At 39.9% G+C, this 15,000-nt stretch overlaps 2 protein-coding genes and 1 pseudogene across 2 annotated transcripts; all 3 read right to left on the reverse strand.

The window, feature by feature from the left end:
• Positions 1-2,471: 2,471 nt before the first annotated feature.
• LOC137996092 (uncharacterized) lies at positions 2,472-3,032 on the reverse strand. The gene has a single exon (XM_068841528.1). The coding sequence runs from the start codon at positions 3,030-3,032 to the stop codon at positions 2,472-2,474; it is 561 nt and encodes a 186-aa protein (XP_068697629.1).
• A 94-nt stretch (positions 3,033-3,126) lies between these two features.
• Positions 3,127-7,289, reverse strand: LOC137996093 (uncharacterized). Its single transcript, XM_068841529.1, has 4 exons — positions 7,256-7,289; positions 6,447-6,634; positions 6,172-6,265; positions 3,127-4,625 (listed from the first exon to the last, which is right to left on the reverse strand). Exons 1-4 carry the CDS (start codon positions 7,287-7,289, stop codon positions 3,127-3,129), a joined length of 1,815 nt encoding a protein of 604 aa, XP_068697630.1.
• A 541-nt stretch (positions 7,290-7,830) lies between these two features.
• Positions 7,831-15,000, reverse strand: part of LOC137996095 (steroid 17-alpha-hydroxylase/17,20 lyase-like) — a 9,278-nt pseudogene continuing 2,108 nt past the window's right edge.

The raw sequence follows: 15,000 nt of genomic DNA on the forward strand, positions 1-15,000 counted from the left end.
TTTCATTTTACGGTTCGAAGAAAGCAGTCGTTTACTGATTATACGCCTAAGCGCTCCTTTCAGTGATTAGGCCTAAGAACTCTCTGCTTTGTGCTTTACCTTCTTGGCGATTGTGGCAAAATTGTCATTTTCGCCATATTTGCCAAATTCGCCAACATTTTCTCTTTTTTGCCATTTTTGGTTGTTGCGTGCATTTCTGGACATATCTCCGATGGCTTCGGTGGTTCATTGACATTGCAAGCGCACACCGAGCCGGACGTTCGGCGAACGAGCTCTTGTTGGGGTAGTAATAATTCTTTGGGTTTGTTAAACATCTTACTTATTTTTATAAATAAATAACATATCAGTTACTCCGAATTAATCACAATTTCAGTTAGAAAAACAAATGGAAGTTTTCATCCAGGGAAAGGCTCTCGTTCACGCAGATTATCTTTGTCTTCTACACTGATTTGACTGAACAGCTAATAATTTATTGTTTTCGGAGATTACGTGAAAAGTGTAGTTGACCGAACCGCAAAATGAAAGCTAAACTTTTGCGAGAGTGCTTACTGCGGCCTAATAACTGAAAGGAGCGCTTAGGCTTAATCAATAAACGAGTGCTTTCTTCTTCACATAATCTCGTGAAAAGTGTAGTTAACCGAACCGCAAAGTGAAAGCTAAAGAGCGATACTGTGTTTAGTCAAGTTTTCATGTCCATGTTTAATTCGTTTGGGAAAACGGCGGAACGTTTTAGCTCACTTACTTGGATACGGTCGAGGTATAACGAGGTTACATGGTATTCATGGGGATTTGTTTTTGCTGAAATGAGTGCTTAGTATTTAAACTAGTGAATGGTAATCAGTGTCATCAACCAAGTCTAGTGTGCAGTTTAGACGTTCTGGAACTCACTTAGAGAGTCTGGCTATTCTAGAACTCTAGACATTCTAGGCATTCTAGAGCCCACAGAGGGTAACATATAACAATTGAGAATTCTAGAACTTAAGACTCTAGAACTCGGAACTCTCGAACTGCGAATTTGACTGACTTAGAACTCTAGAACTGGAGCTATAGTACTTTAATCAGAACTTTAGAATTTTGCACATACGACCATTTTACTAGAGCGGTCCTAGAATGATATAGAACTTTCTATAGAGCTCTTCAAACTAGAACAGTTCTAGAATGCTATAGAACTTTCTAATGTCACAACCTTGACCATTCTATATTTCACATATAATCAATATAGAACTCTTTTAACTAGAACAGTTCCAGAATGCTATAGAAGTTTATAATGTCTTATGGAATTAATCACAATTTTAATTAAAAAAAGCAAATGAAAGTTTTCATCCTAGGAAAGGCTCTCGTTCACGCAGATTATCTTTGTCTTCGTCACTGAAATCAGTGGATTTGACTGAAAAGTTGTCGGAGATTGGATGACAAGAATTTCTGTCGCAATCGGAAATTCAATGACCTGGATTCCTGAAAATCTTGTTCAGCTTCATGCTTTAAAGAACGAGGTATAGTGTGGAGTGCAATGTTTCGTGATGTTGACTTTCGCCTCATGTCTTAAAGAACGACTAATGTTACATGTGTAGCGCGCTTGTATCGCCTCATGGCTTTAAGGTGGCTGGTACCAGTTTTCAGGTTTTTGACGACTTATAACTTTGAAAGAATAGAACATAAAGGCAGACCAGGGCCACTGTAATATTTTGATATGGTTGGATTATATAACTTATACTTGACCAAAAGCAGCTGTTATTTTGTCATCAGCAGTTACCATGGCAACGTTACACAAGGATTTTCCAGCCCTGATTTTTAGCGTATGTCACTAATAGCTAAAAAATTAACCCGGTGACCCCGTGTTTTTTTTTGGCAATAGCTTTTAGCATCTGAAAAGGAAAATGCACAGCAATTTAAAAAGAATTTTACGGAGCCGATTTCTTGAAAACTTGGAAAAACGACAATTTGCCCAAAGTAGAAATTTCCTTACGTAGAATTTTTTAATTTTTTTTCTGACGTTTCCTCTCAATAGTAATATTGTATTGAAACAATAAAAAGAAGGGGTCACCGGGCTTGTTTTCGTGCAAAAGCCTTCGTGAGTTCCGTTATTCCTACGCGGGTACACACGCATTAAAAAATCCAGACTTTATAAGATCAGCAGTTGCGCATGAGCCGTTTCGACTACCGCTGGCTGCTTCGTGTGCCCGCGCGGGCACCTAGTGAACCGTTTAATTCCAAATGTTTGCAGCTAAAATCTTTACAGTTGTCGTTGTCGTTCAAGACAAACCTCCAGGACTTACTCTGAGGATTTCTTCACAAATTCTGGGTAGATTTGCCATGTTTTTGTCAAAAAGCATCAAGCGAAAGTTTGAAAATGCTTACAGAACACGTGCGCTGTCGGTGTTGGTTGAAGATGTATGAAGATCGCGAGGGTGGTTCTAAATATCGTAAAAGGTGGAGTTTCTTTGTTTGATAATTTTTACTGGCATTTTGTCCTATTCTTCGTGGCTGATTTCGTCGAAGTGTTTAACGATGGCGGTCAGTATCCTCTTCGTTCGTGTTACTCGCGGTGCCTTCGCTGATGAAGATGTCGGTGGATTGGATAGGATAGCGACCAGTGCCCTTTTACCAAATGTGGTGTAAAGTTTGTAAATGTCGTCGTAAGATAGACCACTATCGGCGATGTTTAAGGCCATTGATCTTTTAATTGGCCCAGTATCGCTTGTGTTGAACAACTTGTCACTGAATGTTAAAAGAAGTTCATGGCGTCGATCGAGGTGGAGCATGTTTTCAACTGCGTGGGAAACACTGGTGATACTGGAATTCTCAACGATATCTTTTCTGGAAAGGCTAAGCGATGACTCAAAAAGAATTTTTCTCAGTGCTCTGACATCTTCTAACGCATCGTGAGCATCGAATTGTTCGTTGAACAGATGGGTGTAAAGACTGCTCTGGTTCGGTTTACAATATCCACCAGTCTCAATTTCAAGTGCTTTGTGTTTGTCTTTTATCAGATTTTGTACTAGCTGTAGGCTGTCGGCAAAGTAGACGTTCATGTCATTAAGGCTATCCTTGAAGTTGTCATCACTGTTTCGGAGGAGAATGGGGACATCGAACGTTGCAGAATTATGTCCAATTAAGACCGTTAAATTATTGTCCACGAAGTGCCTCCTCTATGGTTACACTTTGGACAGGATTGTTTCTGTGGTATAATGTTCTTATTCCTCTGATGTTCTTGATGGTCATACCATTGACAAGGTAGGTGCTATAACTTATGCTACTTTGGGGGAGAATAAAAGTTGAAAATTCACGTCTGCCATTTTCACTCACAGCAGACAGCTGGCATATCTCAGCCAGCTTCCCTGTGCATGTGGTTTCTGTGTCAAAGATGATGAATTGATATTTGTTAGTGGAATCATATGATAAGTGAATGACTTTTGGTCTTGCTGTGTAGGGAGGTAGTATTTCCTCATATCTTCTCAGTTCTGTTTGTGATAATTTAATAGGCACATCAAATACAATTTGTGGCTCTGTTCTTTTGCTGGATGTATCCAGATTTAAACCCACTGATGACTCATATGTGATTCCTTCATTTGCTTCCGTTCTCAATGCTTGTTGATTTTGTTGCTGAGATAACTGGTTCCGCCTTCGCTTGAATTGTTTTGTCCCTTTTCGTTGTTTGTCACAAATAACCTTCCTGTCCATTGCATTAGCATGTTTCTTATGGTAATAACCAGGCTCAATATTAAGGGCTTCCAATGTTTTTCCAATGTAGTCATAACCAATGTTGGTCTGTGCCACCCCACATGCTACGCGGAAGTTGTTACTCTCGCTGCCCCCATAAAAACGTGTTTTAGGGTTCTTAGAACCTACAGTGCTGTTGAGACTTTCATTTCGCTGTGAATTTGCACATGGGGCAAGTTTGTTTACCACAATGTCAGTTGAATATTCCTCCAAAATATCAATTAAAGCCTTTTTGAGTGAGTCTCCAAAAAGATCTTTACCATATGGCAAATCTGTGTGTTTATAGACTGCCGGATTTTGTTTGTAGCCACACCATGAATTATCACAACAAGTGTGGTCCCCAAATGCATGTGGAACAATGTTTTTGAGGCCTTTCTTTAGAGAATTAGAATCTCCAACATTTTGGTTGATACAGTAACTGAAACACTTAGTCAAATAATTGATCACTTTGGGACTCAGAACTGAACAATTTGATCCTTTGAAACGGTCTCTAAGGTTATACAGTCTAGAATTTAGCGATCTCTTGGCATGAACAATGTCAGACCATTTCTCAACACCGTAGGGAATTTTGTTTTTTATGTCTGCTAATGTTGTGGAATCATCATCCCCAACATAAATGGAAAATTTGACTCCAGATTTAGGAGCCTTACTCCACAGTTCACAGGCCACATCTCTTTCCATTGATTTTGATGATCCACTATGATTTTTTCGACAGTCATGCCTTTTGTCTTTCCCGGTTAATTTGTTATGGCTACATACTCTACATGTCTTGCATCTGGTGGAGTAACTAACAACTTTTCCAGTAGCAAGACCCATGGCAGCCCCATGACCAGTTGAAGAATTGTGTCCCCTTCCCCTTTTTTGCCAACCCATATCATAAGAAACTGCAATTCCAACAAGGCCATCTGTTGATGGACCAGAGGACTGCTTAGCTACTTTTTTTTCTAAATTCAAGTTCATTTCACAGCTTTCCCTCGCAACTTTCTCTACAGCATTGCCAACTTCCCTTTCTCTTCTTTTAAACAAGCGATGATTCATGGTTGGTATGTTCATTGCAGACACTAAATTATTTAGGTGTGTATTCCCCATGCCAGCATGAAGGGATCCTAATACTGCCCTTGTGTTGATATCGCTAACAAGAGGACCACGGTTTCCAGCTCGGTGTTCTCCAGAGGATTTCACTTCATTTATGTGACCACAGTAGCTGCATTTAATGCTAAAGATACTACAAAGACCACTTCGTTTTTCTCCAGTAATGTTTACGAGGGATAATGGACCTGTTGAAGCAATAAATGAACTTCATGTACATGTAGTGACTAATTTGTTTCTCAGCCAATGTTGCGTAAAAGCAAATGATAAATCATATTATTTTTTGTCTCATGCTCAGGGATGTTAAATGTACTCATGAAAAAGAATGGACCTTTATTGTTCCATTGTTTTATTGCTACATCGTGTTAGTTTTCTATTTGCAAAATCGAAATATCCATGCTGTTATTGATGTTTTGGTTACAAAGGCAAAGGACCTAAGCATTTGAATATCACATTAACTTGAATGGGGCAACAAAACAACAAATTGAAGAATATAAATTAGTAGTAAGCAAAAAAAAAGACCTTTGAAGCCTCTGACTTGTGAATACACAGTGTACCTTCCAATATTGGTAAAATTGACGGTGGCAAATAAAGTATTGTATTGTACTTTGCAATTTGATTGGCATAGATGAGTTGTATTTCAGCTTATAACATGGATGACAAATTACTCCTTAATTTTGGTGCGAAATTTCAGCGTTAATTTATAATGTTGCCATGGCAACTTTTCCAACAGTGCCAAAATGGCGTCTTATGAACGTAATTTGTCACCCATAATGTTAATAGCTAATCAAATGGTATACTCCTGAAATTAGGGAATAAGTCACTTGTGTTTTGTCCAAAATCAGATAAATTCCAGAGCCTTTGGGCTGAGGAAATTATTTGATTTTGGACAAAGCGTGGGTGAAATGATGATTCCCTGACTTCACTTGTAACCTTTTGATTACCCATACTATTTTGTTCATACCCATGTAAGATAATTTCAAAAAATGCCAGGCACTATTACAAACAGATACAAGTAAGCATCTTCCATCGCTAATATTTGAGATTTTAATTCACAAACAATTCGATATCAAAATATCACTCGTAATATTTTCAACTATTTTTCACAAAATAATGTTCCTTTTTTTATGACTTGGGGATTATATAGCAATTGAAGAGTCAACAACCTTCACATCAATACAAAAGTTACTCTATTCTACACTAATTTTACTTCATATTAGTGATGTACTTAAGTACACAATTGTGTTGTAGTCTACTTGTATGGTAACAATGAAACGATATTTTTCTTAAAAGTAGAAAACTACAATTTTGCTTCCCTACTATTGCTTCAAGAAACTTCTGAAGACACCAAGAGACACTCACCTTCTTTACAGTTTGAACAAGATTTCAGGTCATTTCGCAGAACGTGAAGTTCAATCAGTCTTGTACCACAAATATCAACCCCATGTTTAGGTTGCTGTAATGAAAATATATTTGCTAAGCCATTTACTTTCTGATATTTAAATTTTTCAAACTAAAAGGCAAAGTAACAGGAAGGAAATGGAAATGGTCGATCTAGCTAATTTGCAATATTTGAGCCAACATTTGGCACAGTGTTAGCGACGTAACGATAAATATTTATCGCATAAACAACATACCTGTGACCTCGTTTCTATTTTTCTTGGAGGTTCAAAGTCTTGTTCCTCTTCAGGGTGATTTTCGTTGCCTTGGGTTGTGCATTTTTTTGCTCTGGTCAGATTTGCTACGGATTGAATTTGTCGTTTGGAAGCAAAGCATCCTTTGTGTCGCCTGGACTCGTAGTTTGGTTTTTCGTCTTCTCTATCTCCTGCATACGCAATATTTGTCGAGCAAACAAAATACAACCCATAGAATGTTGCGAAGAAGAACAAGCAAAATGATTTTTGTTGGTGTGTCCATTCTCCATATTTATGTCCACTTTGCGAGTCCTTTATACGCTCCCTGTGGCCGTAACGATCGATCGAGTTGCCTTTGAAACTTGGGAAACATTGAATTCCAGAAACAATTTTTCTTAAATACACAGAATTGACTAAAGTTGTTCTAGCAGGAAAAGTCTCTTTTAAATGAAAATTTCGTCTCCAACAATACAAAAGTGTCCTTGCGCGAAAAAAGCCGCACGCCGCCATGTTTGTTTTGGTTTTTCGGGTTTTAAATCTCGCGCCTGTATCGTGCGTGTTACTCACGCATGACGCAACGAAGGTGACTTACTCCCCGCGCGAGGAAACTGGTACCAGCCACCTTAAGAACGACGTATATTTCACGTGTAGCGTGTGCTTGTTTCGCGTCTTGGCTAAGAGATATTTTGTGTCACGCGCGAACTGACTTCCGAGAGTCCTATTGACTCTTGCCAGTAAGAGCTGTCTCCATCGGATCCGATCGAGTCTGTTTACCAACTTTTTCAACCCCCCTCGCTCCTGTTAACCCTCACTTCCGGTACCACTGATCAAGCGCCATGCACCCATTTCCGGTTCCGGTCGCGATCGGACTCAATCCGCCGGCGAGTGAAGTCAACCCGACTCAGGTCGAGTGTATTGGACATGTATGAACATTTTTTGCTGCCGATAACAAGAAATTATCTTTGACGAAACATCGCGTGTGTGAATCGAGTTATCGACTACAAATAGAGAAAAATCAAGCAGTCGACGACAAGCCGGTTAAGTAATTTTCCTTCCAAAAGGAGAAGTACCTTATTTGTCGATGACAAAAGCGGCCGTTTTGTTATCAATGATTCCCTTTCTTTCCCTTTCTCTCGTTTGTGAACACGTTATCGATTACACAGAAACGCAAAAGTCAGCGGTTCTTCATTCTCCCGATATAAGCATGCGCGTTGCAATTAAGTCATTGGGCTCCCGCGAAACGTACCGGTTATCGAAAACTGAATTTTTCGCAGCGACAGTTATCGTTTCAATTAAATTCTCGACTGTAAATAGTCATAGGCTCGTCTGTGGAGGCCCTAAACAAATGTGAAAATCCAGGGATAATATAGACAATCAGGTCAGTTCCTCAAGGCTTTCGCTTGATTGCACGTAGCTTGTAACGAACAGGAAACTCCCTTTATCTGAACCTGATAGCCTTCCTCGGCAACGAAGGTGAAGTGTTGAAACAAAAGCGAGGTGGAAAGGAAGAGCTCAATTTTGGCCAGGGCTTCTCCAGCACAGACACGGCACCCACCACTAAAGGGAAAGAAATTATCAGGGTTTGCCACTAGTTTTCCGTTCTCGTCAATATGGCGGTAGGGGTTGAATACGGTTGGATCTTCCCAGCATTGCGGATTCATGTGAACTGCCTCTGTGTTGGTATAGACGATAGTGTCCTTAGGAACATGGTATCCACGAAGCGTTGTATCTTCAATGGCTTTATGAGGTAAAGCTAATGGAACAATATTGCCGACCCTCAGTGACTCAAGGATCGCTGCTTGGACAAAGGGAAGATCAGGTCGGTCATCCAATGTCGGTCTTCTGTCGCAAAGTACGTCATCTAATTCGCAATGAATATCTTCTTGGTATTTCGGGTGCATTACCATGAAGGCCAACACGAATCTCAATGCAGTGCTCGTGGTTTCATAGCCGGCAAAAAACATATCATAGACGGTTGTAACGAAGCGATCGTCGGAAAAAAGATCAGCTTTTTCCTCCTCCGATTTGCACTCTGCTTCAAAGTCGCTTTGAGCGCGAAGGATAGCTGAAATCAAATCTTCAACTGGTTCTGTGGGGTCAAAATTTTCTTTCGTTTCCTTTAATCGTTTTCGAATTATCTCGTGTACTTCCCAGACGGGTGCCGCCCAACGCTCGTAGGTCCTTATTGGCAAATAACGCACCCAGGGGAAAAAATTCAAAACAACAATTTTCTGAAAATCATCGACGTTTCCTACGAAGGCCTCGTTTAGCTTCAACATCCTGTCTAAGTCTGGACTTTGAGTATCGGAGACACCTCTGAAAGTAATTTTGCAAATAACATTAGCCACGGCTTTCATTAAGCGATCAGCAGGATCGAAAAGCTCTCCTTTTTTTTCTTCCATGAAATGTATCAGTTTTTCTGCCTGGGTTGTAACTCGGTTTTCTATAAGAGGGATGTTGGAAAGATATTGACGAAGTGCAGTCATGAACAGTTTACGGTACAACTTCTATGTAGGACCATACTCAGCAAAAATAACGTCCTTGTAACCTAGGGTAAGAAAAAATAAAATGGTATTCTCCGAGGAAAGGCAAGGCAAATTCACTTAAAGGCTGCTGAGGCTCAAAGGGCCGGAGCTAAATTTAAACGGTTTTCAACTAGCATGAACCGACTGAGAGTATTCTACTCTCCAAGCCCCGCTTTGAAAGGATGCTAGTCCATTGCAGGGTAACCCTCACCCTACGCTATACAATGAGTACAGTTATAAAGTACTAAGTACTCTTGTTTGTTTAATCATTTAGTATGATTGTTTAAGGATTTTTCACGTCGTTTTTTGTTCCAGATAAGTGCGAGGATCATTTCTTCATTTCAGCCTTCATTGTCTAAATTTTAAAATGCTTAAATCTCAAAAACGAACTCAGTAAACCCTTTCTTTTTACTTTAATTAATTAAGGTGAGATTCTTTGCAAAGACAGTTCTCCGCGGAGCGTATTCAGAGCCGCCTTCCCAACTGGAAAATTTAAGACGCATGTGAACCGCTCCCGAGAACATTTTTTATCAATTTACGACCTACCTAAGGAAAACTCCGAAGCACCACGTGTTAGTGGTCTTCCAGCGTAAATAACAGATTTCGTCAGTAGAACCTCCTTTACAGCCTCAGGCGTTGAAACCATCAGGAACTTGAAGCTTCCAAGTTTCAAAGAAAAATCACCGCCGTAGTATTTTCTCAGACTACAAAATAAAAGAATTAGAATAACCGAAAAATGTTCAGAAAATGAAGTTGTAGGAAACAATAGGAATTCTTTCTCACACAATGAAGAGTGACAGGGTGGAAAAAAAAAATATAGAAAATTGCTTGTTGTGGACTGATAGCAAGACTTTTTTAGCTTATACGTTTTGTTTTCCCACAAATCACGTGATGCTTTCAAGAGACTTTTTGTTTTGTTGGTTCATAAGATATGCTAACATATGCTTCTCATTATACCAAGGAGCATTAGGTCGAATGACAATGGTGCGAGTTCTTTTAGGTGCCAACCTGTCCAAAGCCTTGCATAAGACCTCATCATCGTTCCTAGCCAACGACTCAATCATGACTTTGCGAGACACAATCATCCGACAAACCTGACGATCCAATCATCTCATTGAAAGCATCAAAATCAAAACTCTTTAATTTACGAGAGACGACAGTCCTCCTCTCATTTAATGGTTTCCATAAATTCAAATTAAAGCAAACAACCTTATGATCCGAGATAAACTGTTCCATGACTGTAACATTCTTTAGGCCTAAGGCACCCTCACTGTCATTCCTTGTAATGACCAAGTCCAATATATGACCTCGTTTATGGGTAGGTACACACACATGTTGCTTTAAATTGAACAAATCCAAAAGCTCTCTAAATCGTGTAGTGTCCCAATCGGCCTTGTCGTCAATATGGAAGTTAAAATCCCCGTATATCAAAAGCTCTTCTGAGCATATTACAGTCAAAGACTCTTGCAATAGACTAGAAAATTCCTCCAGAAAGACTGCAACTGAAGCACCCACCGGGGGACGGTAAACAACGATTGCTCTCAGACTCTTGCGAGCAACAAAAGTGACATCCATGCATTCAAATAATGTAAAAGGATGCTCACATAACCTTGTTTTAGAGCCAATACCTTGTTTGTAAAGAAGGCCCACGCCTCCGCCCCGTCCTACTGATCGTCGGGCGTGCAGGAGACGATAACCATTCGGACAGAGCTCTCCAATAGTCACTTAACTTCCTTCCATATGCAGCCATGTTTAATAATAAGAGTTTTGTTGCATAATGAAAGAGCGTTCATAAGGCAATGACGAGGTGAATTCCCCGTTGAACGAAAATTTAGGAGCAACACTGACGCGATCCAAAGAACGAAGATTGTGCTAATTAGATCCATTTGGAAGAGAATGTCTACTGCGCAGGTCTCCATTCTTAACCATTCGATTTAAAGAAACTATTGTTGTAATCCTACGATCATGGCCTGGATTCAACTTAAACACCAAGTCGCCTACAGAATAAGATGGAAAGTCGCATTCGAGTTCGCTTAGTAAGCACACGGTCTTTTGTGTCGCTTTAACTTGATCTTTAGCGAACCACAACGAGTGTTTGAGGAGCCCAGCAACGCAATGAAGCGTCCAAGAAAATCATTGTTTGAATTCCAGGGCAGCCAATACAATAGATCGCAATCAGCATGCAAATGACCATGCAAATGATCGACTAAACATTCGCATCGGAAAACCAGGGAAACCCAGGATAAATAATCTTCAAATTGAAATTTCCTTACGTTCGTCAATTTCACATAATCAAAACCACTCCAGGGATGAGCTACCCCATTTAGACGTCCTCTAGACTGTTCTATCGGGCAGAACAGTTGTCCGGAAAGGAGGAAAAATAACATAAACGCGGACCACAAAATATCGTGGCCAGCCGCATTAAGCATCATTGATTGTGTGATACATATAATAATGACAACGACAATGATAATGATAATAAATGAGCGCTGGAAGGATGACAACATAAGCGACAAGTGCTTTGAATGGTTAAAGAACTAGAACTCTTGTCCATCCCACGTTATAGCAGGAATGCATTAGCTACACGAACAATTGCTACCGACCAAAGTATATTATAGCAGGAAGATAGGTTCAACGACTAACGATGACCTGAGGTGCAGAATGTACACAAAAGAGCTTGAAAGTGTCCCTTATGTCCTTGCAGGTTGCAGAATGTGGGTTAATTAATTGACAAGATCCCACCTTGGTACTCCCAAGTTGTCCCAAGCCTCTCTAAGAGAACGAGAACCACAAGGCTTTCTGGGATGTCCCCGTCTACGCTGAAAACGCAGAAGTGCGCGCAATAGGATCGACGCACGAATTATTAACCGTGAGGAGAAGAAGATCACCCTATTAGAGACGAATGCACATGGGTCGAAAACCGGTGCCAGAAGGAAGCAGAAAAGACTCGGAAGTATGGCCCGCTACGATATGAGCTGAGACAGCAGTTTAAAGGTTATAAGGTAGAACAATTCAACATTATAATGGACGTTCTGGGAGGGTACTCTGCCCACCAAGAAGAGAACGTGAAGAGGCTTGTTGGAAAGAAGAGTGATCAAGTGCTCAGGAACATGCAGAAATCGGTGATTTCATCGTACTTTTAAAACATTTTTGTACTTTGTTGTCGCAAGTATAATAGCATGTGACGTTTATAGACATTGTAATAGCGCTTTGCACTATTACTAAAAATATACTTTGTCACATGAGCCCCCTGCGTAGACTCAGACAAACATTTCGATCTTCTGAAAAGAAATGTATGAGTGAGGTAAGCAATAGTAAGTAAGTAAGTAAACTTTATTTAAACACGGAAAATCATCAGTTAAGCTAAAAAAAAGTAAAAAAAAACGCTTTACAACTGTTTTACATGATTGCCGTGTGGGAATCCGATAGGTCATACTTGCTTGATTGTGCGTTTGAACTGCCCAATAGAGTCAGCATTTCTTAAGTATTGGGGCAAATTGTTCCACAAACAGGCCCCGCTATAACAGAAACTTCGTTTCGAATAATTAGTATTTGGCTTGGGTAGAGTAAGTTTACCTTCTAAGTTTCTCAAGTTATATTCAGCATGTCGTTGACTGAAAAGGCGTTGAAGGTATTCCGGGACAAGATCGTGAATTGTTTCATACATAATTAGGGCTTCTGTTTTTACGTCGAAGAGACAGCTTCTCCCACTTAAGAGTATCGAGAAGGAGGTTGGAGCTCGTATCAAAGGGTAACCCTAGCTGCGTGTGATTTTTGCAGCATATCACTTGACTGGCCACTGAAGCAGTCCCAGACAGGACTGCAATAATCAAAATTTGGTAATATTAAAGCGTTATAAATTTGAAGCGCAGTATTAGCTGAGATAAAGTGCCGTATTCGTTTTAAGGCTCCTATAGCTGAGGAAACTTCCCTGCATATTTCGTCTACATGATTTGACCAAGAAAGCTGATCATCAATGTTAAGACCAAGGGATTTAGTGCGATCTACTCTCTTGATAATTTCGTCATCAATTCGTATATCAACCTCGTCACATTGAGTGTTTAATCTCTGCCTAGATCCAATTATCATTAACTCGGTCTTAGCCACATTTAAACTCAACCTGTTGGCTCTCAGCCAACAGTTAAGTGCAGTTAGGGTTATATTGGTATCGTCAGCAAACATTCTCGGGAAAGCTTCCCGGAGGCAGTTAGGAAGATCGTTAATATACATTAAAAATAGCAAGGGACCTAATATGCTACCTTGCGGAACCCCACAAGTAATAGTGCGAGGAGTTGACAGTCTTCCATTAACGTTACATCTTTGGGTCCGATTGCTTAGGTACGATTGAAACCAAGTGATAGTTTTCTGGTCGGCCCCAAAGTATGACATCTTGCGTAAAATGATTTCATGGTCGATAGTGTCGAATGCCTTTTTCAGGTCAATGAAAACGACGCCATTGAGGAAGCCATTGTCAATGTTAACAGACCAGCTATTTGTCGCCTCAAGCAAAGCTGTAATCGTACTGTGTAAGGAACGGAACCCTGATTGGCAACTTGACAGCAGCTTATTATCATTTAGGTAATGGTAAAGTTGGTCATAGACAAGTTTTTCAAGCACTTTCGAGACTACTGGGATAACGGAGATGGGGCGATAATTATTTATGTCTGATTTTGAGCCCTTTTTAAAGATCGGTGTCACCCTAGCCAATTTCCATTCAGTTGAATAGATTCCCGTGAGGATTGATTTCGTAAATACGTCTGTTAGTGAGGGTGCAACAATACTAGCTGCCATTTTTAATAACTTACTAGGGATCTTGTCCAGGTCAATGGCTTTCTTTTCATCGATTTTTTTCAACAGGTCTAGAACAATGTCGATACTCGGGGGTTTTAGAGAAAACGAATTATCAGAGGGCGACAAGAATGATTCAGCGTCAACTTCTCCAACCGGAATATCACGAGCTAGCATTTTCGCAATGTTAGTAAAGTGCACATTGAAAGCTTCCGCCATATCATCGGCGTTATTTATAGTTCTATTATTAGCTTGGATTTCCAAAATATTGGACGACTTACAACTACTCCGTGAGCTAAGCTCGTTAATAAGATCCCAAGTTTTACGTGGATTGCCTTTGCTAGTTTCCAAGTTTTCAGAAAAATATCGTTTTTTAGCAAGTTTAGTTGCATTATTCACCTGCATTTCGATCTTGCGAGACCCGTTGCGGTCATAATTAGCCTTACGTGTCATAAAAACAAGGGAATGATCACTAATCCCAACGTGAACAACCCCAAAGTTTGAAACCTTCTCCGGGGAATTAGTTATGCATAAATCGATCAGGCTTTTTGACACCTGGGTAATAGGTGTTGGTTAAGGAAAATAGAAGAAAACTATATAAATCTGTGGAGTTGGTTTCTAAAAAGGAGGTAGAATGTTTAGTACTAAGCCCTGTTGATGTAAATCGGACTCACATTATCCAGATAAATGACCATAAATTGCCGAAATCTCTCAAAGAGTTGCAGGAATCAGGAGAGAAAGTCTTCATACCGCCGCCAAAACCATCGTAAGACATCGAGAAATGTAAGCCTTGGCTAATCGATTGAACCCAGGAATTCGTAACTGTGAAATACATATATTTGTGCTCTACAAAAGATCCCACAGCAGAATTTCCTGATGTCCACCAGGAGAAACAAGATGGTTCATAAGACGGAAAGAAATTACCGCTTCGAATAACAATTTTTTTACATTCAAGTTTTGAAAAACGCAGGAGACTTTGAAATACGCCATAAAAATAGAGGATACTCAGAGAGCAGTGTTAAAAGTATCTCTCTGAACTGAAATGCTCTAACAAAAAGAGGTCATGTACTAGGAGATGAAAACGCGCATGTATCACAATTCTGACTTTTATCACAAAATACCACTCCGCTCACGAGGAAATGGCAACTGATAGAATATTACCCACATCTAAGAGGAATATTTAACACACCCCTCATACTACGTAGTATATTGCAAAGAAAAATGCATGAAAGATATCTTAGACA

The sequence above is a fragment of the Montipora foliosa genome, chromosome 3, assembly GCF_036669935.1.
Source record: "Montipora foliosa isolate CH-2021 chromosome 3, ASM3666993v2, whole genome shotgun sequence".
In the NCBI taxonomy this organism is placed as follows: domain Eukaryota; kingdom Metazoa; phylum Cnidaria; class Anthozoa; order Scleractinia; family Acroporidae; genus Montipora; species Montipora foliosa.